This window comes from Etheostoma cragini, chromosome 4 (genome assembly GCF_013103735.1).
Source record: "Etheostoma cragini isolate CJK2018 chromosome 4, CSU_Ecrag_1.0, whole genome shotgun sequence".
Taxonomy (NCBI): Eukaryota; Metazoa; Chordata; class Actinopteri; order Perciformes; family Percidae; genus Etheostoma; species Etheostoma cragini.
In genome coordinates this window covers 10,509,645-10,534,630 of record NC_048410.1, presented here as the reverse complement: position 1 = coordinate 10,534,630, position 24,986 = coordinate 10,509,645, and the positions used below count along the sequence as shown (strand labels likewise).

At 40.7% G+C, this 24,986-nt stretch overlaps 3 protein-coding genes across 5 annotated transcripts in view; 2 read left to right on the top strand and 1 right to left on the bottom strand.

The window, feature by feature from the left end:
* Window positions 1-633, bottom strand: part of LOC117943975 (anionic trypsin-1-like) — a 5,383-nt gene extending 4,750 nt beyond the window's left edge. The window contains exons 1-2 of the mRNA XM_034870446.1: window positions 538-633; window positions 18-86 (exon numbers count right to left, since the gene is read on the bottom strand). Coding sequence (XP_034726337.1) covers window positions 18-78 — 61 coding nt within the window. The 5' untranslated portion in view covers window positions 79-86; window positions 538-633. The remainder of the gene's footprint in view (window positions 1-17; window positions 87-537) is intronic.
* Window positions 634-3,383: 2,750 nt separating this feature from the next.
* Window positions 3,384-8,672, top strand: LOC117943974 (trypsin-like). Of its 3 annotated transcripts, none has more exons than XM_034870445.1 (6): window positions 3,384-3,559; window positions 3,690-3,869; window positions 4,833-4,992; window positions 6,079-6,139; window positions 6,827-7,093; window positions 8,196-8,672. In XM_034870445.1, the coding sequence occupies exons 2-6, from the start codon at window positions 3,812-3,814 to the stop codon at window positions 8,364-8,366; spliced, it is 717 nt and encodes a 238-aa protein (XP_034726336.1). In that variant the 5' UTR covers window positions 3,384-3,559; window positions 3,690-3,811; the 3' UTR covers window positions 8,367-8,672. The 3 variants fall into 3 exon arrangements, with proteins under 3 accessions (XP_034726336.1, XP_034726334.1, XP_034726335.1); XM_034870443.1 differs by having other exon boundaries at window positions 3,385-3,559; window positions 5,998-6,139; XM_034870444.1 differs by lacking the exon at window positions 3,384-3,559 and having other exon boundaries at window positions 3,623-3,869; window positions 5,998-6,139.
* A 1,469-nt stretch (window positions 8,673-10,141) lies between these two features.
* Window positions 10,142-13,046, top strand: si:dkey-33m11.6 (uncharacterized protein LOC555986 homolog). Its single transcript, XM_034870247.1, has 2 exons — window positions 10,142-10,941; window positions 11,743-13,046. The coding sequence occupies exons 1-2, from the start codon at window positions 10,773-10,775 to the stop codon at window positions 11,814-11,816; spliced, it is 243 nt and encodes an 80-aa protein (XP_034726138.1). The 5' UTR covers window positions 10,142-10,772; the 3' UTR covers window positions 11,817-13,046.
* The last annotated feature ends 11,940 nt before the right edge of the window (window positions 13,047-24,986 follow it).

Genomic DNA, 24,986 nt, shown 5'->3' with positions numbered 1-24,986 from the left:
ATTGTCTGATGTCTCACCTGACAGGTTGGCAACAAGCAGAAGGAGCAATGAGAGGTGACAGGATGGAGCCAGGTTCATTTTAGCAGCTACTAAAAGGAAACAAACAAACAATAAACTGGCTTTGTTTAGAATGTAGTGTTATCAACCACAATAACCAAAGGGTCAGGTAGCATAAATGTGTTCACTCCTGCACATTCAAGTGGATTCTTTTGTGGGATCCTAGCAGGACAAATCAGTACACCTTACCGCACACCAAGATGTGTCCAGTAATTATTCTTGAACTCACAACCTTTGCACTACTACAACTAAAATCTTTTTTGTTCAGTGGTTCACATTGTTTAATTGCAGTGCACAGTCAGAAATGCAGTACAAGCAAGGGGAGAGTTCCTATTCACTGCATTGCTTCTTCACACTCAGAAACAAGCACATGTTCCAACTGGTTTCAAGTTTCAAATGATTCATTTGAACTGATAAAACTCCTTAATCCACAACATTACACAATGAAATTCAAATAAATTTGATACGAAGATTTCTCACCTTATCAAGAGTCAAGTGAGAAAACAGTCCAAGCATCCACACACTGGCACTCACACTCACTCACTCATCTCATACTGTGGAATACAGTACAGCTTGAGAATTCTCAGGCCTCTTTTATATTGTGACTATAGCTGCCACTCTCATTGTTCCCATTGTCCGCTATATATCTAAGTGTCTCTCACACCGAGAGAGCCAAGAGTGTGACCTAGTACACAATTTCTTTGAACAGCAGTCTTCTGTTTCATTACAGCTCTCTTCCCAAGGTATTTGTTCTCATGTATTCCGCCTATTGTCCAGCAGTCGAGACAAAGTGAAGCTTCACTGAGATGAAACCCAACAAGCCAGACAATGATAGAATATACTGGCCCGGCATGTTGTTAGTGTATCCAATGATGTTACAGAGACAGACAGCAGGATAAATGATGTCTAAGTATGATGTATTTTCCCCCCGTCAACCTGAGACCTAGCAAGACATAACAGCATTTATTCTTGTTGAACAAGGACAAACCTTTTCTCAGAAATCTATTTCATTTGACTGAGAGTAAGAGTGGCTAAATGTCTTTTGTACTTCTGTTTTCCCTTCAAGTTAACTTAACAATCAAAGCAAACAGTGTCAAATCAGTGCCAAAGCCTGGCCTAAATTCACACTGCTAAGTCTGATCTAGCCGGGAAACACTGTCTTGTCACTTTTGTGTGACAAAACAGTGTCCCTCTTCTCCTCTCTTGGCCTTTTCTATCTCTCTAGGTGTCACGTTCACTTAGTTTCCCAGCAGTTACTTTTTTCCATTCTCAATTCCCACACATAGGGGCGTTTGGTCTGTAACTCATATAACTAATATCCTCTATACAGTTTACAATCCCAAAGGTGTCATTCCAACTGGGTGAAAGGTGATAGTGTGCTCTGCTCTCCCTCAGGTGCAAAGCTGAGATGACAAATGTGATGCCTCCGTGTGTGTGTGTGTTTGTGTTTGCGTGTGTGCATGTGCGTGTGTGTGTGTGCGTGTGCGTGTGTGAGACAGAGGGAGAGACAGATGCCTTGCACAGAACTGCACGTGTATTGTACAGTATTGACGTGTAAGTGGTGAGCCGCAGAAGAACATGTCGCTGAAATGTAGTCAGGTTACAGAGATTTGTTTGCCACGACCAGACTTTTGTTTTGACATGAAAAAGACAGAATATGTCTCTAATTCTAGGCTGATTTAATCTCTTTGTTCACAATATGTTGTGTTTTTATTGACAAAGCCACACTTAACTGCAGATGTATGGTTATAAAACAACCATTGATAGTATGAAAGTTTGAGCTCTACCATATGTAAATGCTGTGTATTTAAAGGCTTATTTCAACTATCTATGGCGCACATCCATTGAGCGCCAGAAAGGACCCCTGACACTTGTTGCAGCATCGCTGGCTCCTTGGTTGATTGGTCCCATGTCTTGTGTGTGTGTCTGTTTATTATTATCATTATTATTATTATTATTATTATCATTTTTATTATTATTATTATTATTGTATAGTACAAAAAAATTGTTAAGCACTGGATGTTAGATTCACAACATTTCCCACAATGTATACATGCTATAATTAAAGATATACCACAGATTGTCCTGTGTAAAGTGAACGGCCAGTCACCGATGGTAGACAAGATTGTCTAGCTTCATTTCATATTGCCGAGAGTTGGATGAGAAGATTCATGCTACTCTTGCATCGGTTGTAATGGTTAGCTCAGGAAATGTGTAGTTTATCTTAGCATAAAGACACAAAGCAAGAAGAAACTGTCGTGGTTCTGTTTTGAGGTTAAAAAATCTGCCTAACAGCACTTATCTCGTTTGTTTAATCTGTACAGAAACTGAAATATAAATAACTAGTTGTGGCTTTTTGGGATTTTCATGCTGTGACTATTTCTAGGCCGGTTCCAGTGACGTCCTGAAAATATGGAAAAACTATGAGATTGGTATAAATGTACTCATCTAACTTTAGAAAGAAAATAACTTGAATTATTATGTTCTCATCATTGTTATTTTATTTTTCCTAAAAAAATGAAATGGTGGAAAGTAAGTAAGTAACGTTTATTAACATTCTAGATCAGACGTCACAAAGTGCTTCACAATAAAAGATTAAACCAAAACATTAAGCAGCGATACAATAAAAAGGTAAAGAACAAAATAGAGATACAAGTAAATAACACTACACAAAAGCAGGTCTAATCAGATGGCTCTGCTAGATACATGTCCCCATTAGTCTGGATAATCCACAGACCTAGCTGTCAACAGTTTTCATTGGGGCAGCTGGTATAAAGTCATGTTCCGATGCTGTAAAATTACATAGCATTCACCCCCATTTTGGACAAGGGGAAAAAATGTGTTTTTGTAACTTGCTTAAACATGCCCTTTAAAGTGTCTGTGTTTTGTAAAGACCAAATTCAGGTAAAATATTTCCGAAATATTTGTGGGAGGCCACACAAAGCCGTCTCTCCCATTCTACTGGGTGAAGCATCAATTATTCAGCTCTTAATGTGGGACAAGAGGAGGTCGGGCCAGATTCTCCTCCCATGCTGTGGATGATGCTGACTTGCATCATCCACTGATGATGATGATTATAATAGTGATGATGATCATGCTGATGATAATGAGTTATTGTCATTGCAGACATGATGATTCATACTCATGCAGAGGAAAACTTGTGCGTCTCAGCTGTGTAGAATACCTCTGTGTTGTCTTAGCTCAGAGGTGAATCTTCCCTCAGCTACAATACAAAGGCACACAAACATACATACACACATACACACACACACACACACACACACACACACACACTCACAGTGGGCTATTGAAACATTTCAGCACGGATAAGCCTGGATGATGACACCAACAGAGCATGCTGATACAGTATAGATGAACCCGCTCGGCACAGTACTGTGTTGCCATGGCAACACCGTAAGGCCTTTCGACAAGTCAGGCGGGTCAGAAAAAAGAGTTGTGATATTGCTGGGATGGCAGAAAGAAGGGGAGGCCATTTTTGAAGGTGAACTTTGTTCCTCTCTTTCCTTTTCAATCAATGCTGCAGTGTTGGACCATGGTCCCACATGTCATGGTGAAGAATGAAATTAAACTCAAGGACAAAGGTTGATGTGTCTGACTCCTACTGTTTCCAGAAAGGAGTGGATGCCCAGTTCTGGGCTGGCAGACAGGAGCAGAGGACATTGGTTGTCTGGCTGCAGTGGTTTAGCTGCTGGTACAGTATGGTGTAGGACAAAGAACTTATACCTCCACAGCTATGATGAGCCTGCTTATGTGTTTATGTTTTGTGCTACTGGACCTCACAGCAGTCCACAGTGAGTACATGCTTTTCAGTTTTGCTAACACAATTTGTGTTGATGTATTTAATTTTAAATTTAGGATTCTTTTGCAGTTTAAAAACTTGCTGAGAGTTGGATACCTCTCTCATACGAAGCTTGAGCCAGGATTAAATCAGCTTGAATACCTCTAAATGACAATTCAACGTTTTACAGACGGTTGTTTGCCATACTTCTTGGCTGGGAGCAGTAACTTCTTGGAGTAGTTTGGGATTACTCCTCAAGTGTGTTCTAAAAAAAAATTTGTTTTATATTTAAAGCCACGGTTACAGCAAGGATGTATCATATTTCCACTAAATAGTCTTCATGGTTCCAATCATGTCTCCTACTGTATGGTCTGAAGCCAATGTACAGTAGTTGAGCTGTTGTATTTGGCAGGGACAGCCCCCATTCTAATGTTTCAATGCCCAAGGTGGTGACACAAGAGGGTCAGGTTATATTGGGTTACCTTCTTTAAGCAGTGGCCTCCCAGGTGAAAACCACTAATTGTCAGGCTGGGTCAATGGGTTTGAAGGGGGGGTCGGATTAGGAGGGCCTCACTCTTTATGTTCCTCTTTCGTTCACTGATGGCTCTCACCATGTTTTATGAGATGGACTTTTAAGAGTAACTGAAATCCATACCTCTGTTGTTACTATAAATGCAGGATGTTTGGAGTATTTAGCAGTTTAGATGAAAGCCTGAAGGAACCGTTCCAGTATTTCCTGAGAACATAACGTACCATGTTAAAAGTATGGGGAAAGTGGTTCTAATGTCCACTCTCCATCAGCTTTGTAAGAAACAACTTAAGCAATATTCAGTCTCCACCAGTGAGTCAGAACTGAAAAGCCTTTTCGGATGAGGGGAGAAAACATCTACGGCATAGAAATATTAAACTACTCTAAATAAATCTGCCATGGCTCCTTTTAACGCTTTGTCCTCTAAATGTTTTTGTTTCAACACAGGCCATGTGCTCATGCAGGGCCGTATAGTAGGTGGTCACACCGCCGCACCAAACTCCATCAAATACATGGTGTCACTGCAGAGCACCCGGGGCCAACATTTCTGCGGTGGATCACTGGTTCACAGGTACTGGGTGCTGACAGCAGCGCACTGTAACATCGGGTAAGATTTTTCAACAGTTGTCGTCAATAAGCTGTTGATCCTTTTTGCTGCTTTTGTCTGGTGAAAAATCACAATATCATGTTTTGTCATGTTTTTCCTGTTTGGAAGGTTACATGCTTGTTTATGTTTTTGATAAAGCTTACTGGCTTGTTAAGATTAAAGAACATTAAAAACACAATACCGACAATGTTGGCATTGTCATACTGACATGATCCCTCATAAAGCTAAAATGTGGCTCAAGGTAAAGGTCAAATTGTTTCTGAAACACTTTGACAGTCTTCTGGCATTCTCATAGTGGACTCTGTAGAAGTCACTACTGTGTAGAAGCGAACTTGGCATGATTTTACATTGTGAGCAGATGTTCCCAACAGATGCCTAAAAGCAAACATCCATTCTGCTACGGGTAAGTAATGTCAAAACGATGCCGCTTGATCATGACGCAAAGTAAACCTGTATACAGGCCACTCAGAATTCAAACAGCACTCAGATGCGGTTGAGTTAGCTGACCTTGGCATATTATCATCAGTGTGTGCGTGTGTATGTGTGTGTGTGTGTGTGTGTGTGTGTGTGTGTTTGTGCGTGTGCGTGTGCGTGTGCGTGTGCGTGCATGTGGGTGTGTGATCTTGTCTGGATCCAGGAAACTGACCGTATTTCTGTCATACTGCCCCGGCCCTGCCTGCACACAGTAAGCCATTGTTGCCGGACGGACAAATACTTCCAACTTTTTGTATCTTTGTGACTTTGAATCATGAGTCACAATTTGTCATGTATATTGGTTCACATCACTCCCACCTTCCCTGCCTGCTAAAGGTCCCATTTCATGGTGCTTTTTGGAGGCTTTTCTATAGGACTTAGTGGTCTCCTAGTACTGTATCTGAAGTTTCTTTCTCGAAATTCGGCCTTGGTGCAGAATTACAGCCACTAGAGACAGTCCCACATCGAGCTTTACTAGGATGTGTCATTTCTGATACATGTGATGTAAAATAGAAACGCTCTGTCTTTTAGGGCAGAGCACATGATGATAGTGGCGGGCGACTACATTGTTAATACCTTCGAGGGTACTGAGCAGTACGCTAAACCCTACAGGCTGGTCACCCATCCCCACTACAACAGAAGCACCAACAATGCTGACATCATGCTCATCAAGGTACTGCAGACACAGTGCAGACGCGTAGCCACACAGCAATGCCTATCAAACTTCACAAATCTAGAGAGTTACATTTAAAATGTATTGATTATTTTGTGTCATAACTTCTATTTGGATATTTTTTTTATTGAGCCACAGTTTGTCTTTTTGTGCTTTGTTCAAAGGTTTTATCTCAACTTTCAACCTGGGACATTAACTTCTCATTAAGGTCTACTAAATCAATAGCTCTAAGCTCTTATCACTAATGGTGTAAAGGTTTAAAACAGCACCAATGCAAAGGACACCACACATTCTGCATTGCATGGTAAACTACTGATGTTGTAAACACTTTCATGCAAGATCGTGTGAGTGACAATTATGTAAGGCCATTAAAAGCCCCCCAAAAAACAAAAAGGAAAAAAAAAAAAAAACATTTATCACACCACGACATGATTTATATTACCTTAATGACGCAATCACAATAACCAGATGCAGCCATGTAAAAAAGAACCTTTTATTCTTTGTGACTCAGATGGCAAAGCTATGTATGTAGTTACTGATCATTTTTTGTTGATTTGATCCACTGTTAATATAAAAAAATACTGGTAAAAATTTCCAAGTTAATATTGCATATATTAATAATGTTGGACAAGATTGTTTTGAAAAAAAAATCTTCACACGTCCACTCTGAAACTCTTCTCTGTCCAGTTGCGGGCCCCCATGGTGCTGAACAAATACGTGTCGCTGGCGCCTCTCCCCAGGCAAGGGACAGGAGTGTTTGAAGGCTTGGTGTGCCGGGTGTCCGGGTGGGGCTACAACAATCTAGGTGGAGGCCAGGCCCCCTTCACCCTGAGGACCGTCACAGTACCTGTTGTTTCATCTGCAAGGTGTAACAGCAGCGAATCCTTTAATGGAAACATCACGGCAAACATGATCTGTGCTGGCTACAGGACTGGAGGAAAAGATGCATGCAAGGTAAAGAGGATGAATACTATATATCATAAACTCTTTCACTTGTACTTATTTTTCAACAGTTTCCACTATGAACTGCTAGTGAGCGTTGCACATCAGTTGCTGTCCAATCTGCCCCATTGTAACAAACATGATCATATGATCATCGAAAATCAATTTTGGAATAAGAAATTCTCCAAGGTAAAGGTCTTGGTTCCCAGTTTCAAATAATGCAGGCTGATCCATTTTTTGATCAGCTCACATCAGAGCAAAACAAATTAGACAGTTTTGGGAAGCTCATCACCATGACAGTATATGAGGACACCGTTCATCATATCAGTGTTGATTCAGCTACAAGTTTTTATTAAGCATGTGTAGCAGTCCACCCTCAGGAATTGTATTAGTTGTGATAGTTACAGAAGGGATAGAAAAGCATCCCTAATAGAGCATCAGGACTGACAACCTTGCCTTAGTTTTTAGGTGCAGTCATTTGCCACAGACCACAGCATGCTCCGATTTGGTATCATGAAAGAATTTCTGCCCCAACTTTTGATGTGAGTTGAAAATTACATGAAATCCAATGTGTGATATACCCGTAGGTTATATTTTGCCTTAAGTAAAGAGCTGAATGGCTAATTAAAATGTGCTATATTTAACCCTGCCTGCAGTATGCAACTTTGTGTGTACGCATTTCCAAGTGGCAGCAAGAGATTATGATTTGGTGGATCAAATCCATGCTATCCAGTGGGAAGACAGTTTTGTTTTTTTACCCCTGTGTTTGTCTTTTATTCCCATATGCGTAAAAAACATCAATGTTGTTTATACAAAAATGGGACAAATCCACAGTTGAGCTAATGTGATTAGAATAGCATGTCACGTGACGAAGGCACATGTTATTTTCTGGCATTTCACATGTGAAATATAAGTATCTTGCTTGAGACAATAAAGAAGTGACCTAACGTGGTCGGGACATGTTGACACAGGATGCAGAAATGCTTCTTAAAACTACTATAATTTTGTGTAACACCAATCAAGGACATTGAAATGGCTTTTCAATAAACTATGAGAAACTCAGATCATTTTTTTTTAATGATAACTGATGGAGGGTGTTGTCTTGTCCTTGCAGGGAGACTCTGGTGGGCCACTTGTGTGTAGGGGGTCTGTCTACGGCGTGGTCTCCTGGGGCAACGGCTGCGGTGATGCTAAGTTTCCAGGAGTGTACACGGCCGTGTCCAAATTCCGCCGGTGGATAGACCAAACCATCTACGGGTCATATCTACGCTGTACCAAATACTGATGAAGATAATGATACAACGAAGACCATGAAACCAGAAAAAATACTCACTCCCCTGAAAATGTTTGTGCTGGCATTGACCAAAGGTGGTTCTGTGGAAAATATGCAGGGCTTCGCCTGACTCATAGCTGTAATTATTCTGATAATCTTTTCAGTACCAATGTAATGGTGATGCATCTCATATTCTCAAATGATCTAGATGTAGCTGGTTTCTGCCTGCTACAGTCATCGTAATATCCACTACAGTGGGCACTTTTTAAGCCTTCTGTATATGTAATCCAGTGATGTCAAGTTCATAACTTGTAAAACATACTATTTTATTGCAATAAATATTAAAATACTGAGAATTGTTGGAGTTATGTCAGAGTTGACTGGTGAATGTCTACAGTCAATTTTAAGGTTGACTTTTGCACTCATAGAATTTTTTGCATCAGTGCACCCTAAAGCCACATCTTACTTTGATCAGTAATGTCATACATTAGATAATGAGACAACACCTTCTGCCAAAGTTAGAATAACTTTACTTATTTTACACTTGAGAGATTTCTTTAGCCTACTTGAGGTTTTGTCTGTCAGGTGTTGCCTGTAGATTGTGTCATTTGTGTATATTTTGCCAGGCCACTGTCACTCAAACCACAGCCATGCAGGCCTGATGGAGAAAATGGACAGATTTTGTGAATATTATTGTTAGTCATGAGTATTTAATGTTATGAAAAAAGATTTAAAATGGGAAACAAAGCACAACACAAGCACACCCATTATCAAATAATACAGCAGGAAATTTTGTTTAAACTTTCTCCCCCCCATCCATAAAGCGCTGTAGCCAATTGTTTAGTTAAATATATATAAACACATATAAAAGGATATGATCCATGTGCATCAACAATGTTGAATATGGGCAGGTTTGTTAAGGCTTACTAATGGATTAAACTAATTATTACAGAATCCAATTCTTATGACAATATAAACACACATGATCATATATGTGAAACTGAAAGAGTTGAGATTATCTGACATGAAAGGGGAGCCTCTGATAAAAATCATGGCTACTGTGAGTCCACAGGGAGCAGGTGTGTCATGACTGCACCTCCTCTGTGAATGGTCAACAGCATATCAAAGTTAGTTAAGCTGCAGGCTCAGATATCACCTTTCGTTTCATTGTCAAGAATGTCTATTGCTCCATGTCCTTTACTGTAGGCCATATCTGTTTGTTTCGTAAGATCCCTTTGTGCTGATGTTACAGAAGACAGATTTATCTAAACACAGCAGACAGCAGTGGGTGGAAAACTTAAACTGAATCCTGTTAGGTTTGTGGACATTGAAATGTCTAGTACTATGAATCATCATTTTATCACTTAAGGTCATTTTAGGAATAATGGCACTGATATCATCTGCTGGGTTTAAAAAAAAAAAAAGGTTATCTGGATGATTTACTGAGTAAACATGAAACCTGATACCCAGAACATGGATTGACTGGATTTGACACAGCAAATATAGTCTAGTCGAGAGAAGTTTCCTGATTCCCAGGTGTAGCATCTTCAACCCCCATCCAACACCTCCATATTTATACTAGCTTTCTAGAAATTGAGGTAAAACAGTGCAGGCCTCGGTATTAAACTGAAGCACCATATGGGGCCAAAAGTCACATTTTGACTCATTTGAAAACACTGCCATCCTCTGGTGAGCTCTGACTCAATGGACATTATATCATGGCCAAAACCTCTCAACCAAATAAATCGCCAAATTTGTAAAATTGTAAAACAGGTTGGAAGATAAGATGTCACATATGTAGCCTCACTCTCCGAGTGGTGGCGCGTAAACGACGTTCTTCATAGATCTGTATTGGTTAATGTATGTGCCATCTCTGAATGTAAATTCGCCATTAGATTGCATCTAGACCCCAGAGAGCGGGGCATTGGTACACCAAGACTTCATCTGGAAGCTTCTCTTGGCTGCACCAGAAAACCCCCGTACAGTTCTCTCGCCAGGTCTCCCCGGGATCCGTGTTTTGCATCGCTCCCCAATTTGCATTTCTTCCTCAGATTTTCCGTGCGACCGGTTCAGCCGCTAGAATCCAGCGGGCGCTCCACGGCTCTATTGTACGTGCGCCTCCATTTCCAAAGCAATACGCACGGAGAAAAAAACCTCTGGACATTTTGAATAATGTTGCCGAAGCTCCACGAGTGAGGAAATTGAGGATATTTATTAGATTTAGCCTACTGTCATTTCTGTTGCGTACCTGCGGAGACAGACACGTGTCTTCGGGGTAAACAGAAAGGGCTTGATCGTGTTTGCAGATAGCATTATTTTTCTTCAGTCCTTTTGCTTTTTGTAGACGACCGAGTTCACGCTTGGCGACGAGCTATACATTTTAGTTTGTGCGCCTTGGTGATAAAGACGCATTTGGAGATGTCGGAAGTGCTGCCTTTCAACGAAGAAAAAATGAGTCATTATGGAAATGAGGGCGAAGAGGGACACCTTTCCTTCACCTGTCGTCTTCAAGACACCAACAACTTCTTCAATGGATCACAGAACAAACGTCCGCCAAAACTCGGACAAATAGGCAGGAGCAAACGGGGTAATTATACAATTAAGGCGTTTTCGTTTGAATGGTTATGTGTTGAATGCGCACATAGGTTACTAGAGGACCATAATTAAGGATGGCTCCGTGCAAAGCCAGAACGGCAACACCTTTTCCTTAACATTGCTACAGAAGAGCGTAATTTCCTTTTGTTTGCATGCGTGTGGGATGTATGGGCTTTAAATATTCTATTCGCATTGCAACACAAGTTGGATGCGCAGTGCGTGTTGTTAAATGCATTCTGAATGTGCTCAACATACTTGTACTGAATGTCCCCTCCCCAATGAATGGTTGGAATGATTGAGATTTTTATGTTTTTTAATTATGATGTTTGTGTTTGCATGATGTATTCAGGCTGTTTGTGTTTTGGCTTTTGTGTGTCCTGCATTCCTGATAAAACCCATGAGATGGTCCTTGAATATTGAGGCTCACTTGTGGTGGCACATGCATGCACAGGCAGACGCACAAATACACGTGCAGTGCACAGGCACAATATGGACTAACACGGCAAACAGGCAGACACCTAAGGATTTTGCACAGCAAAAACATGCGCAGATATTGCACATTTCACAAATGTGTATCTCACACACACACACAGACACACACACACACAATTACGCTCATGGTTATCTTTCCCTTTTTGCATACTCTTACTCTAGCATGCACACACCACTTCTGCTTATACAGTGCGTTGCTTATGGTTCTGGCCTTTAATGCCCATCTGTCACTCCATGGTAAATTTTGGAGATGCCACACCAAGATGAGCCTCCCTCATTAACTCTCCCCTGTCATCCACAGTTGTGATTGAGGATGAGAATGGCGACAATGAAGCACTGAAAAATGGAACAGAGAAGACCCCGGCAGAGGCTTAGAGCGCTCAGCTCAACACCCCCCAAAAGACACTAATGAAATTTTTTATGGCGTTATTTACCAGTTTTAATCCAAAGACACTGTATATAAGCACTTTCTCTCTTGTGGCAGCAAGCAGGACTTCCACGCCCTCCTCTTCCAGTCAGTCACGGCCATCTGGGTGACACACACTGGCAGGGGTGGGAGATGGCAACGAAGAAGACCCCCTGGTGGACCCCTCCCAACACACAAACACAAACACACACACACACACACATACCCCCACACACACACACACACACAGACACAACCTCAATTGCAGAGTTTTGCCATAAATCCAAATGTGGGAGAAGACAACAAGAGGGGGGTAGCAAGGTGGAGGAAGGAGGGAATGCTGTCGAAATGCAGAAATCAGGGACAGGATGCAGAAATGAATCTAATATAAAAACTAAAGCACACACTTCTCCTATATCTTATCACACAAACAAATGGTACCATTATTTCTGCTCTTCATTTTGATTGAGGGCAAATAAGTAACAGAGTTTGTAAATATGGAAAGGGTAGCCCATATTTTCTTGCACAAGGTGAAAAGCGGTAAACTGGTTTGTTCTCTGTGTTGAAGACTTTATTGATCCTTTGGAATATGTCTTTTGGAGTGACTTGAAGCCAGAGGGAGTGGTCTTTTGTATGTCGAGAAAACTTGAGTGTATGGGAGTGACATTTTTTTTCACTTAACAATTCTTGATGTTGCCTGGGTGTTTTTTGTTAACATACTTTGCAGCTAACGAGTCATTTATATACAGTGTCCCCCAATTGTTTGTAAGCTTCCCAGGCGTTTACCTGGATTGGTTGATACTGTATCTTGACTGTGTACACACCCTATTGATAAACTATTTATATTGCATTGTGCATTATCGTGTGTGCCAAATCTCATGAGGAATTATACTGTACCAGACAACTTGTTCGTTTTTTGTGCTTTATACATTTAGTCATACAATTCAGTTGTTTTGTTGGGTCGCCATTTCTTAGGGCTCTTTCTTAAAACACTGAGATACCAACTCATGCATGGCAAATATGAAATCATGCATGCACGGCAGAAGTTCTGAAACTCTTGTGTATTCTTGAAGCACCTCGTATACAGCTTTGAATGACAAACCTCAAGAAACAGTCTTAATTCTGCATTGTACTGTATGATTCACACTGATATGTACAGTGGCCTAATATCTTGTAATAAAGATTATGACAAATTACTATTTACTATTTAGTGTTGATTGTGGTTTAGGGAATTGTGTACTTGATGTTGCTTTTTTTTATTGTTTTAAAAATGTAGCAAAAACACAAAAATATAGTTTTGTATCAGAAAGGTGAATACACTAGCAAATAGCTTTGCTGACCTTTGCATATGTACTTTGTACAGTTTCTCCTATTGTTATTAGATTGCCTATCTAGCCAAGGAAGGTCAAGTCAGCAGTTTCCACTGTGAGAAAGTAGCATCCCGATCTTTGGAAATATCGCATATGGAAGAAAGATGGGCAAATAATCCCATCAAGAATTTGAAATTCACACTCCTGAAGAGTTAAGACACTCGGCTTGGACAACTGCGCAACAGACTACGACCTCCAAAAGTACAGTATTGCAAATGATTCTGGGGGGGTTGGGGGGGTGGGAATGTACAACACCGCTTCCCAATGCAATAAATGTCTGTTTGCATCTAAAATCTCAGCTCCTCTCTTTAATCAAGTCCTCTCTTTAACTCCATTGCCAGAGATGCAAATGGTGCAGGGGCACCAAGGCATGAGGAACACTAATGAGACGTGACATTTCCAACTCTGCTGTGGTGAGTAAATGATTCAGGATGTGTGACGAGCCTCTGTCAGTGTACGGCATCTTAAACCCGTAACGTCGGGATGTGTGCTGGGAACATACATCCCGCAAACACAAACACACACACACACACACACACACACACACGGGCACACACATCTGTTTCAGCTCCAACTGCAGGCGAGACTAACATATTGCTAGTCTCTACTCCCTCCCCACTCTTGACAGACATGAAAGGGGCTGCCTGGGCTGGGTACCATGGTAACAGATGCACCTTGCACTCAATGGGTGCTGCGGTGGGTTTCGGTGCAGAATAGTCTTCCCTGAGCCTTGGCTTGATACCATCGCTATCTTTAATGGAATGTTCTCCTTTCTCTTATCTCTGCCCTCTTCTCTCAAGACCCCCTATTCACTCAGTGGCGTGACCGCATTATCCTGCCAAAATAGTCCCTTCTTCCAAGACAGAAGTCAAGCGTGACGATGGTGCCTACTGCAGTCCCTCACACAGAATGAGTGGATGTTACATTTATGGAGTGATATGGTCTCTGTGTGGTGGATCCTTTCATCCAAAATATTGCAGTGAAGGTGTGATGTGAACGGACCGAGCTTGGCTCTGATCAGTCTTGGGTCTCACGTTCAGATAGTATTCACATACAGTGAAACCTGTAGGACTTCACCAGTAACAGTGCAGAAAATCACAAAACACATTACAGCATTAGTCCTACCAGAATTATTGTCCTCTTGAAATGCTCATTTGTGCTTTACATTTACACTTATTTGCCTTTCAATCAATTTAAAGGTACACTGTTCTTTGTTTAAGTTTTGTGGCATTTGTTGTTATGTCCTCAAGGTTTTTGAAACTCTTCTCCTTTATACATTGCATAATTGTTACAAGCCAATTCTGTCCTTTCATGATGAGGAAAAAGTAATTAATGACTTCATTATATCCAGGCTGGACTGTTACAATGTCCTTCATCACGGGCTTCCCCGGTCTTCTTAGGTCACCCATGGTTGGTCCAAAAGGCAGCTGCAAGGTATTCTAAAAAATTTGAACACATCACCCCAGTGCTAGCCTCTCTTCATTGGCTCCCCGTCAACTTTAGAATCTAGTTTAAGACCCTGCTGATCGCCTTCAAGGCTCGTAATGGTCGGGCACCACCCTATATCACAGGTCTTATTCAAAGACACTAAGCCCCAAGGTCTCATAGATCTGAGGACAAATCTCTCCTCTAAGTCACCAGGTCTCAACTCCAACTAAAAGGTGACAGACCCTTTGCAGCTGCTGCTTCGCGACTGTGCAACCAGCTGCATTTAGATGTTCTGTTCTGTTATTTTTTACAGCATCTTAGTGCTTCTTCGCACAGTACTTTGGTCAGCCTAAGCTACGTTTAAATGTGCACTAGAAATAAACTTAATTTACTCACTTACTAAAGTTCATCACAATTATCAAAAGTGCAGCTCTTCACTTCTGACTGAACCACAATCTATCTATTTTATGATATCCATTTACATTTTTTGATAAACAGGTGTAAGTGTCAAAGTGCCAAGTCAAACTTCACAAAGATCCAACTCCTCACTGTCACATCCCCCTCACTGTACACAGCCTCCTCAAGCATTTATCAGTTATAAACCAGAAAGACATATTTCTCAGTTCATTTAAATAATATTGCACATATCCAGCTGACATACACAACAAATTCATAGATTAACGTACAGACGTTTCGAATGCAGGTTAAGTGTTTATCACACAAACCCCCAGACAGTGGCTGCACACTTACACGCTCAAGTCCTAATGCTTTTATCACAGCCATGCAGCAGATGTTGCTCACCTCAAGCTAAACAGATAAGTTCAAATTCAAGCTCAGACTTGGGTCAGGTGCCCATCTCTGCGAGAAGAGGCTCAAAATTACACTGAAAAGTGAAGAGATCCCCATTATTGTAATTTATGTAAAGGGAAGCTCTTGCCATGGTCAATCACTGTTTGTATCATTTTGTGACAAATGGGTTTTGTAGTGAGGACGGATAAGAGGCTAATCACTGGTGCTGTGAAAGGGGGAGACGGAAGTCAAGATCTGGGTAGCTGTTGGTTACATAAGCTCTGACAGGTGTAGAAGAAGAGAAAGAAAGAGGAAGAAAAGGAGAAGTGAAAGAGACAAGGGAGATACAGTAGAGGGCTTATACCATTCATTGGTTGCTGAAACAAAGGGGGAAAACCCCCACCCTGCTAGTCCCTGTTAGCTTGCTCACACACACAAGCTATGACACACTGTACACACACTCGTTGTCATTGAGAAAACCCAGTGCTATTGCTTCTTAGAATCCTGAATCTGACCTTTGTGTCGCTGCAGGGAAATACCTCACATGCTAAACCACTCCTCTCCTTCTTGGCTCAGATCAATGGGCTTTAAATGATGCAGTAAGAGAATGTGTGCAGCATGCAAATGGTGAGGCAACAATTTGCGTTTCTTTCCACTACATATGTGCATTTTGTGTGCCTGCGTACATGTGAAGATGTTGGTGTATTTATTCAGATTTTTTGAGTGTGTGTGTGTGTGTGTGTGTGTGTGTAAATTCAATTGGCATTGGGATCAGGTATTCTCTTGCTGATTCAGACTCTGCTGGGAATTCACAAGGGCGACAGCTGATTAGAGGGAAAAGGGAAATGCAGTCCTGGTTGGAAAAATAACTGAACAACGCTGTAGACGCCACACCAGAATGTTCTCTCTGCTGCCGTGTGGGTTTTTTTCCCGTCAAGTTTGTGCGGGCAGAGCTAAATCAAAGACTTTGACCAAAAAAAACAACCCGCCTATGATATGATGGTAAAACCCACTTTTGTAGCGCTAAATCGTGATTGCAGATGACGTCAATCTTTCAAGCAAGTTCCCTCTCAGATATCAGTCCAGCTTTTACTTATCTCCAAAGACCTGAACGCCACCCACATTTTGGCACTGTCCTCATTGTTCTGAAAACAAAGGTTAAGAGTCCAGGTTTAACAGATGGGACTCTCAGGACAGAATAATGAAAATGAACAAACCGACAAAAAGACAAGGGCCACCTCACATTAACATTAAACACACACACTCTCTCTCTCTCTTCCTCACTGTTTTCCAAGGAAAGTGAAGCGAGCTAGAGGATGGAGGAGGAAGGGCGGCAGGCAGGCAAATCGGAAGAGAGTGGGAGAGCAGCATGAGAGGGAGATGAGGAGATAAGAGAGACGCAGAGCCAGGAGAGAAGGAGGGAAAGAGAAGGATAAACAAAAGTGAGAGTAGAGAAAGAGAGAGGAAGAGAGACATAGGCTCAATGTGATGAAATTAATGCCAGGGAAAAACAGTTCAGACCCACCTGATGGTTACTATAGCAACCCCATCCCCAGTGTGTGTGTCTCTCTCTCTCTCTCTCTCTCTCTCTCTCTCTCTCTCTCTCTCTCCCTCTCTTTCTCTCTCTGCCTAGTTGCTTTGGTGCTGCTTTAAGTCTGTGGAGAGAAACCAACAGCTGAGAAAGACAGCCTTTTACATTTTGGTGCAGTGGCATCGTGAAGCCTGATAACCAACTTTACACACTTGTTCAGTATGATGTTATTTAATGTGCCCTGGTTGTCAATTTCCATCACAAATACCAACTGATGCAGTGGTTTCCTCCCATCAAGTTATTCCCTGCAAAAGCTTGTGTATGTGGGGGCAACCTCTAACTCACCTGGCAGAGCACCCCATATAGGCTGAGTCCTTTGCAGTGGCCCAGGTTTGAATCCGACCTGCGGTCCTTTTCTGTGTGTCATCTTCTCTCTCTCTCTCTCTCTCTCTTACCGTGTTCCCTTCTATCTGCACTATCTAACAAAATGATAAATGCCCCCAAAACATTCTCTAAAATATTTTTTAAGTGTTAGGAATGATTAGAAATGCATTGCAGTGTATTGCAGCAGTGCATGCTCGTGAACAGTTGTAGGAAAAGGCACCATGCAGCAGGAGTCTCATGTGACCAGTGCCATGTTTTACCTATATGACCCTGCCTTACTCTCAGACACACAGGCATCTACTGTAGGAACAGGTATGTAGGGTTTGAATTGCTTGTGCATTGCTTTAACCACAGCAGACGGATTGAGATGCTGTAAGCGTTCTCCTCAAGCTCAGCAGCAGTGCACTACAGTTTCATACACAGAATGGGCATCGGATGTCTCCATTGAGATTTTATTCACCCCTGCAACAAGCAAAAAAAAAACAATTAAACAAATTTAGGCATATGCATGTTTACACATGCAAGCCTGACACTGGACACATTCGCACTGCATAAACTCACACACATGCACAGACACCAGCTGGGAAATATCTAAACTGGGGTACACAACAAAGGGAAGAGCTTGTGGGCCCCCCAGCTAATCTCATGCATGGAGATCATTTTCAAAACAGAACAAAATGGTGGGCCATCTCTCGGTGGCAGAGTGGGTCTCCGCAGGGCCCCCGGGGCGGGATGGCACGTAACTGTGTACGCGTGCCTCCTGAATAAAAGATGCTGACCTAGATGGAAATCCGCCATTGGTCACTTAATTTGTCTTACAAGTGTGATTAGCTCGTGCTCATGCACACACCCTATAGCTGCCCAATCGGCCGAGAGTGGAAGGTGGTCCTGAATGAGTTGTAAACATTTCGCAAACTTTTCTTTAAAGGTTTGCACAGAAATACTGTCTTTAAGATACAAAATTAATAATGTGATAATGTGGGAGATATATTTAAGAATCTATCATATATATTGTTAATGTATCACATTTGTATTAATTTGCTAGCTATTTGTCCTTGCTCTTCACATCAGTGTCTTTGTAGTGTAGGCTATATGTATGCTATATGTATGCTATATGCTAATAGCCCAACCTATTAAAAGCTTAATTTTTCACCTCTGGGGGCTGTACCCTGCACATATTTTCCAAAGACAGAATCACAAGCTGGAGCATGACAAGCATTTATAGTTGCTCCATCATCAACACATACACAGCTCACTGAGGCCAACTGGATTTATGCAATGTGCCAGCGCTGGACCACATGGGACTAAGTACATATGTCCCCAGGTCTGTGAGCATGAATGAGCACGACTGAAAGGGTGTTTTGTATCAACATTGTACTGAGTCCTTCTACATTATTGATATGCAATTTGACTGCCCGCCATTAATAAATTATTAAGGAATTCTCCTCTTAAGTAGCTTTAAGGTTGGTAAAATATATTCATATATCAGTTTTTTTTGTGTTTCTTCCCAACTTTTTCCTGACATTTTTTATCTTTGGAATTTTAGGCCTTTCCATTAGAAATTTCAAATGGTAGGCATTTCAAAATAATTTAAAATAAGCCCTTGTTTAGTTGTTGTGCTTGTTAAAGTCTACCACAAACTAAATTCTGAATTGGAATTGCCCATAAAGAAGTAATTTTAGCCCATAATAAAGTCTTAAACCGTGACCACTTGTCTAATAAAAATACAGGAAAACACTGTTTATGAAGAACACAATTAAATACATATACAATTTATTAAATGTGTCATAGAAAATAAAAATAATGTTGGTGACCCTCCAAAAGAGGCATTAGGAACAACATTTTCTGTTACACCAGGTTAATGTAATCTGTGAAATCTGTGTTGTAAAATGTAAAATCTAAAATCTAAACATATGCATAGACAACTTTACTTTGCTAAACACATGGTCGTTTATAAAACAGTCAGGTCTGTGATATAAAGGCTGGAGCTCTGATTCTGAGAACAGCAAGCCATTCCTTCTACATTGAAATTCCTTGGTGATGTCCACTCTGCACCATCAGCCTCTTTAGCTAAGCCTCAGCTGTCAACCCTTTACTCTCTCTCTCTCTCTCTCTCTCTCTCTCCTTACCATCTTTCATACTATCTCACTTTCTCTCTCTTCATCTGTATGCTCTCTCTTGTTGACAGAAAACAAGTGCTGCATCACCATTTTAATTTTGGCGTGGGCATGCAGGTTCTGTTTTGTTTTTTCTTGCTAGAGATGCATGGAGCAAGCGGAGCTGGCACAGAGTAAAGGATCAGGGTTAGAAATCTGAATGAATTCTACCAGAAGAACGTGAGGAGAAGAGGCCTGGGGAGAATCCGCCCTTTATCTCTATCTCTCCCACTCTACTTGTCTCTCTTTCACCTATGGACCTCTGAATGCAGATCGTCTGTGTTTACAGGATTTGTCTGCCTTTGATTCTGACTAATTAGCTGACAATGGACAACCAAGGACCTGAATGCTGCCATGTTAAAGACAGAGAGAACAAGACAGAGGAGACTCCTACTGCTGTATAGTTTTACATGGAGTGTTACCATCTCTGCACAGTAGCATCACAGCCAGCACTTATAATGGAATCATCTTGGTGGTCATATTGAGTAAAATGCATAAATTAGAGGTAGCAATGTTAGTGTGACTATTAGTCCTTTCTTATTCAAACAGTAAAGTGCTACAAGTAAAAGACCTATGACAAGTAGGATGGCCCACCCTAGTTAAAATTCATTCACACTAAATGGCCATGTTTGGGGCTATTTTTTCATGGTAAGAGATGTGATTGGATTTCATGTTCCAACTAATGGGAATCTTACATCTTGATGTCTTGTTTTGTCAGCCAAAAACCCAACGATGTTCAGTATATTATCATGTATGACAAAGAAAAACGTCAAACTCCTCACATTTGCGCTGGATTCAAGAAATATTTGGCATTCTAGGCTTCAACGGTCCGAGCTGTTCTTAAATGAATAGGTAAACTATTACAGGCTTTGAGCAACTACTGTTAAGGCTCACTCACCTTTATTTTTAACCTTGATCTGGGCACATCAAGGAGCATCTGATTGGAAGACCTCGTGCTTTGACAAGTGTGTGGACATGTACTTCCTCATCCTCATCATCATGTCCTCCCTCAACTGTAGTTAATCTCATTATACATGCCTGTTAAAGCTGCACTCATCAACATGTCCATATGTGATGAATATCTATTTGTAATGTAGAGGTGTCACTCATAGCAAAACACCCAGAGAATAATCACCCAACAGAGTTTCCCTCAGCCATGTAGAGTGTTTCAATGTCTTTCAGCTCATTGCTTTGGTTTTGTAGCTCACAACTTGTCTGTTGGGTTCACCTTCACTGCTCTCACGGACCTCGTTTCCAGCTATAGTGGACTTGTCATTCTGTACCTGCCCACCAGTTGTTACTACAGAGTCCCCACCTCACCTGTCTCAGTTATCTGTCTCCACAGTTGCTCCTCAGCCCCAATATGTGTTGAGGACAGCTTTAGCGCTCACTAGATCCCAAATTGTCTATTGCTGAGATGTCTATGCCTGCTGCCTTTCATTTAGTTCTACTTGTCTGTGCTTGTTATACCCTCATGCCAGCCTGTTGTCTATTGTCTGTCTGCCTCGTAACCCTTATTGTTTTCCAAGAAAAAATGTTTTTACAAAACCCTTCCTGCTTTTTCAATCTGCATTTAAGTTCATTTTACATCTAACCTTATATTTAATCAAAATCATCTGTGGTTAGCCAAAAATAAGAAAAAAAAAGAAAACATATTTTACAAAAAAAGACGGATACACACAATGGGCCTATATGGGATTATCTCATCAATAGACAACAGTATGTGATGCTCCATGACTGTGTATCTGACGTGATGCACTGCAGCACAGGTGTCCCTCAGGGTACGGTGCTCTCCCCTTTCCTTTTCATCCTCTACACCTCTGACTTCACACACAACACCACCCACTGCCACCTCCAGAAGTTCTCTAAAGACACAGATGTTGGATGTGTTTCTGAGGTGAACAATCTGGAATTCAAAAACAGTTATCAGTGACTGTCAGCTGGTGTGAGCTCAACCAGTTTCAGCTCAACACCAGCAAGACGAAGCCGATGATCGTCGAATTTAGGAGGACAACATCCCACTTCTCACCGGTGAGCATACAGGGATCGGACATTCAGGTGTGGAGAGCTACAAATTCCTGGGTGTTCACCTAAACAATAAACTGAACTGGACTGACAACCCCCATTAACTTTACAAGAAGGGCCAGAGTTGCCTCCATTTGGTGTTTTGCCGGTTGTTTGATTGTTTTTTACTGTAGAAAACTGCTGCAGTAACAAGGAAATTTCCCCATTGTGGGATGATTAAAGTATTATCTAATCTATATAATGTAGAATTAAATACATTTTCTTCTGTCCATGCATTGTCCAGATAATCTGCAAATGTGTGTGTCTTTTAATTAATTAAAAGTCTCCCAAAAAAGTGGATTAATCATCTAAACCAACACAATGTCCAGTTTCCAGGAGAAAGGGGGATAATACACACTTCAGTTGGGAACGATTAACTTACAATTTTTTTAAATTGTCACATCCAGTTCCCCCTGTAAATTTGTGTTTTGTGTGTTGCTCTGACTTCTTGATTCATTTTGTTAACCACTGTCTGTCTCTGTTTCAGGTCATTTGTCTTTCTGTCTTTGTCTGCTTTCCCGTCTGTGTGATTACCCTCCCATTCCTAATGTGTGTCACCTGTCAGTAATTGGCTTCCCCATTCCAAGTGTGTATATATACTCACCTTGTGTCAGTGTCCAGATTGTTGTAGTACCTTGTGTGTCTCACTCTCTAGCGGTTTCGCTAGTGTTTGTTTTACCTCCTGCTCTGAGTTGTGCTTTTGGGTCTGACAGTGTATCTTGACAGTAACTAAATTGACAAAAAAAGAGCCATAGTTTTAGAAAGTACTAGTAAACAGTTAGATGCTAAGAAAAAAACAGCAAAAATATTTGCCTCTTCTAACACTTATTTTGTCTGCATTCTCATCTAGCAATGCGTTTATTTTTATTGCATACTATTTTATTTTTAACTGGAGGCCGATCTTCAAGTATGAGCTCTTGTTGTAAAGCCCTGCTGAAGTGTTCATGTATACATTTGTGGAGCACAAAAGAGTGCATACTGCCTACATGAACTGAGACATATTGTAGACTCATGAGCATGGAGTAGTGTTTGAGCAATCTTACAACATGTATTTGTGGGCTAAGTGTTTACCTTTCTTCAGATTGTTAAAACAGAAAAATGATTTCTACTGAGACAATTCTACTTTAAAATCTTTTCTGTCATATACTGTGCTTGAAATGAGTACTTATGTGGCAATACAAATTCCTTTTCTGTCTCTTCCAAATTCTCTTGAGACCTCAAGCCTTACTTTTACTTTTTCAGTTGCCATGGATACCTTCAGTAAGGCAGATTGGAGGCAACAATAAATGGCGCTCTTTCAAGCCTTTTTGACAATTTCTTTTCTCCAAACTGACGATCTAAGAGACTCCCTATGTCTTCTCTCACATGCTGACACACCAACTAACGTATGCATACACATACGTGTAAATAAACTTGGAGTAATGCACTCACGGAGTCATGTTGACCGTTGGATGACAGCAATCAATGTAATCTCCTTCAACACAGTTCAATGCCACTGTCATAATCTAACCATTCATCCAAGTGGAACAGGGGAAATGTGTGAATTAAATTCTGCATTAATTTAAGGAGTTGCCAACCACAGCTGTCTGGCTCCAGAGATGACCTCTTGTGCTCCTGCATGGTCCTATGGAGTGGAGTCCAGCTCTGGCAAAAGCCTGGTATCCACCACAGCACCAAACAGGGATAACTATGCGGAATATGCTAATTTCCTTCCTTGCCCATGGTTAAACAAGATGGTTGATATCACTCATCTTCTCTGCAAGAAAGTATTTCCTGAATAACCTAGCCCTGTTTTGTCCTGTCATTAACCCTGTCCTTATTAAACCAAGTCCTAATGTTACGTGGACTTGTATTTTGTCCACAAAAAACACATTGTAAACAGAGCCGTCCCCACAATGTAATACATGCTCTCTCAAATACACGCTTCAGTCCTGATTAGTCCCAATTGGCTCTTCTGTAGCAAATTAGCTACGGAAGAATTAAGGCATTACTGGCACTCAAAGTGTATGATCATTTACAATTATCTCAGGGTTTTGTCCAAAACATTTTTTAAAAACACCTACATTTATCCAGACAGTAGAGGGGGTAAGCTCATCCTGGAACATTCTCAGTTGGCATGGGTATGAGCACATAAGATTTTGCAAATTTAACAATATAAACAAAGCCATTCCTCAGTACGGAATCCCTCGATCTGTAGTGGGAAAAGAGTATTTTTGTGGCAAACATGGTTGGCAAAGGCGATTAGTGTTAAAGATCTGTACAGAGAACCCTCATGTCATTTGAGGGCCTTTTTAAAGAACTTTTTTTTTGGGGGGGGGGGGAATATTTGCATTTGAGAAATAGCATGGGATCTGTATTTGGACTGAGAATGGTAGATGGAGAGAAAAATGTGGTTCAGGTGTTCCTAAATTATAAAAGCATTGCACATTCAGCCTTTGTATTTTCTAACTAAATATCAGGCAACCAAACTGAGCAAATGCTTGAGACGAATATGGCAAAAAGATTTTGGTAAGGATATTGAGAAAGGTTTATGGCGGGACATTGTTTCAAATGTGGGAAGGGCTACAACTGATGAATTAATCCATTATAAAATTGTGCATTGATATTATTTTTTCATACCAAATAAGTTGTCTGAAATGGGCTTAAACCAGGACAATAAATACTGGAAATGTAAGAGGTTGGTACTCATGTCCATGGCACTGTCCCACGGTAAGGCCCTTATGGGAGGCATTGTTCAGAACGTTTAACCCTCTATTGCATGAATTATTTTTTAAACATGGTAAAAATATCTTGATGTGTTTTTATTACTCCAGGATGCTTAAATAATGCAATTGAAAAAAATAAATAAATAAAAAAGTTGAAGGGGGGGTAGTTGGTAATTTGTTGCCATATGGCAACAACGCGCATTCGTGGAAAGTGCTAAAAAATCCATTATTTCTTTAGAAACATGCTTTTATTGAAATAATTACCAAACAAATTCAACTTATATGTAACAACATGTATAGCCCAATGTGTTTACAGTCAAATTAGTTTATTTTTAATTGTAGTTTTTGATAATTATTAATAATAACACTGTAATAAGTCTGTCATATCCACCTGAAAGAAGACACACGGATACAATGTACCTGATTAGGGCCAAAGTAAGCACAACACACTGACTAAACTTACAACTACTGAACTATATGTCATTGAAAACATATTTCTGATACATAATCTTCCTTTAGGAACTCCCTATTTAAACCAGAAGGATTATAAATGTCAGGGGACCAACAGATAATTTGAGTGAGCCAACATGATTTCCTTTGGAATAACTCATTTTTATTGGTGAGCAATTAATTAACATTAGTGTGTAATTAATAATTTAGATAATATATTCATTAAAAAATGGCTGGAATAGCATAATATAAATACATTTTA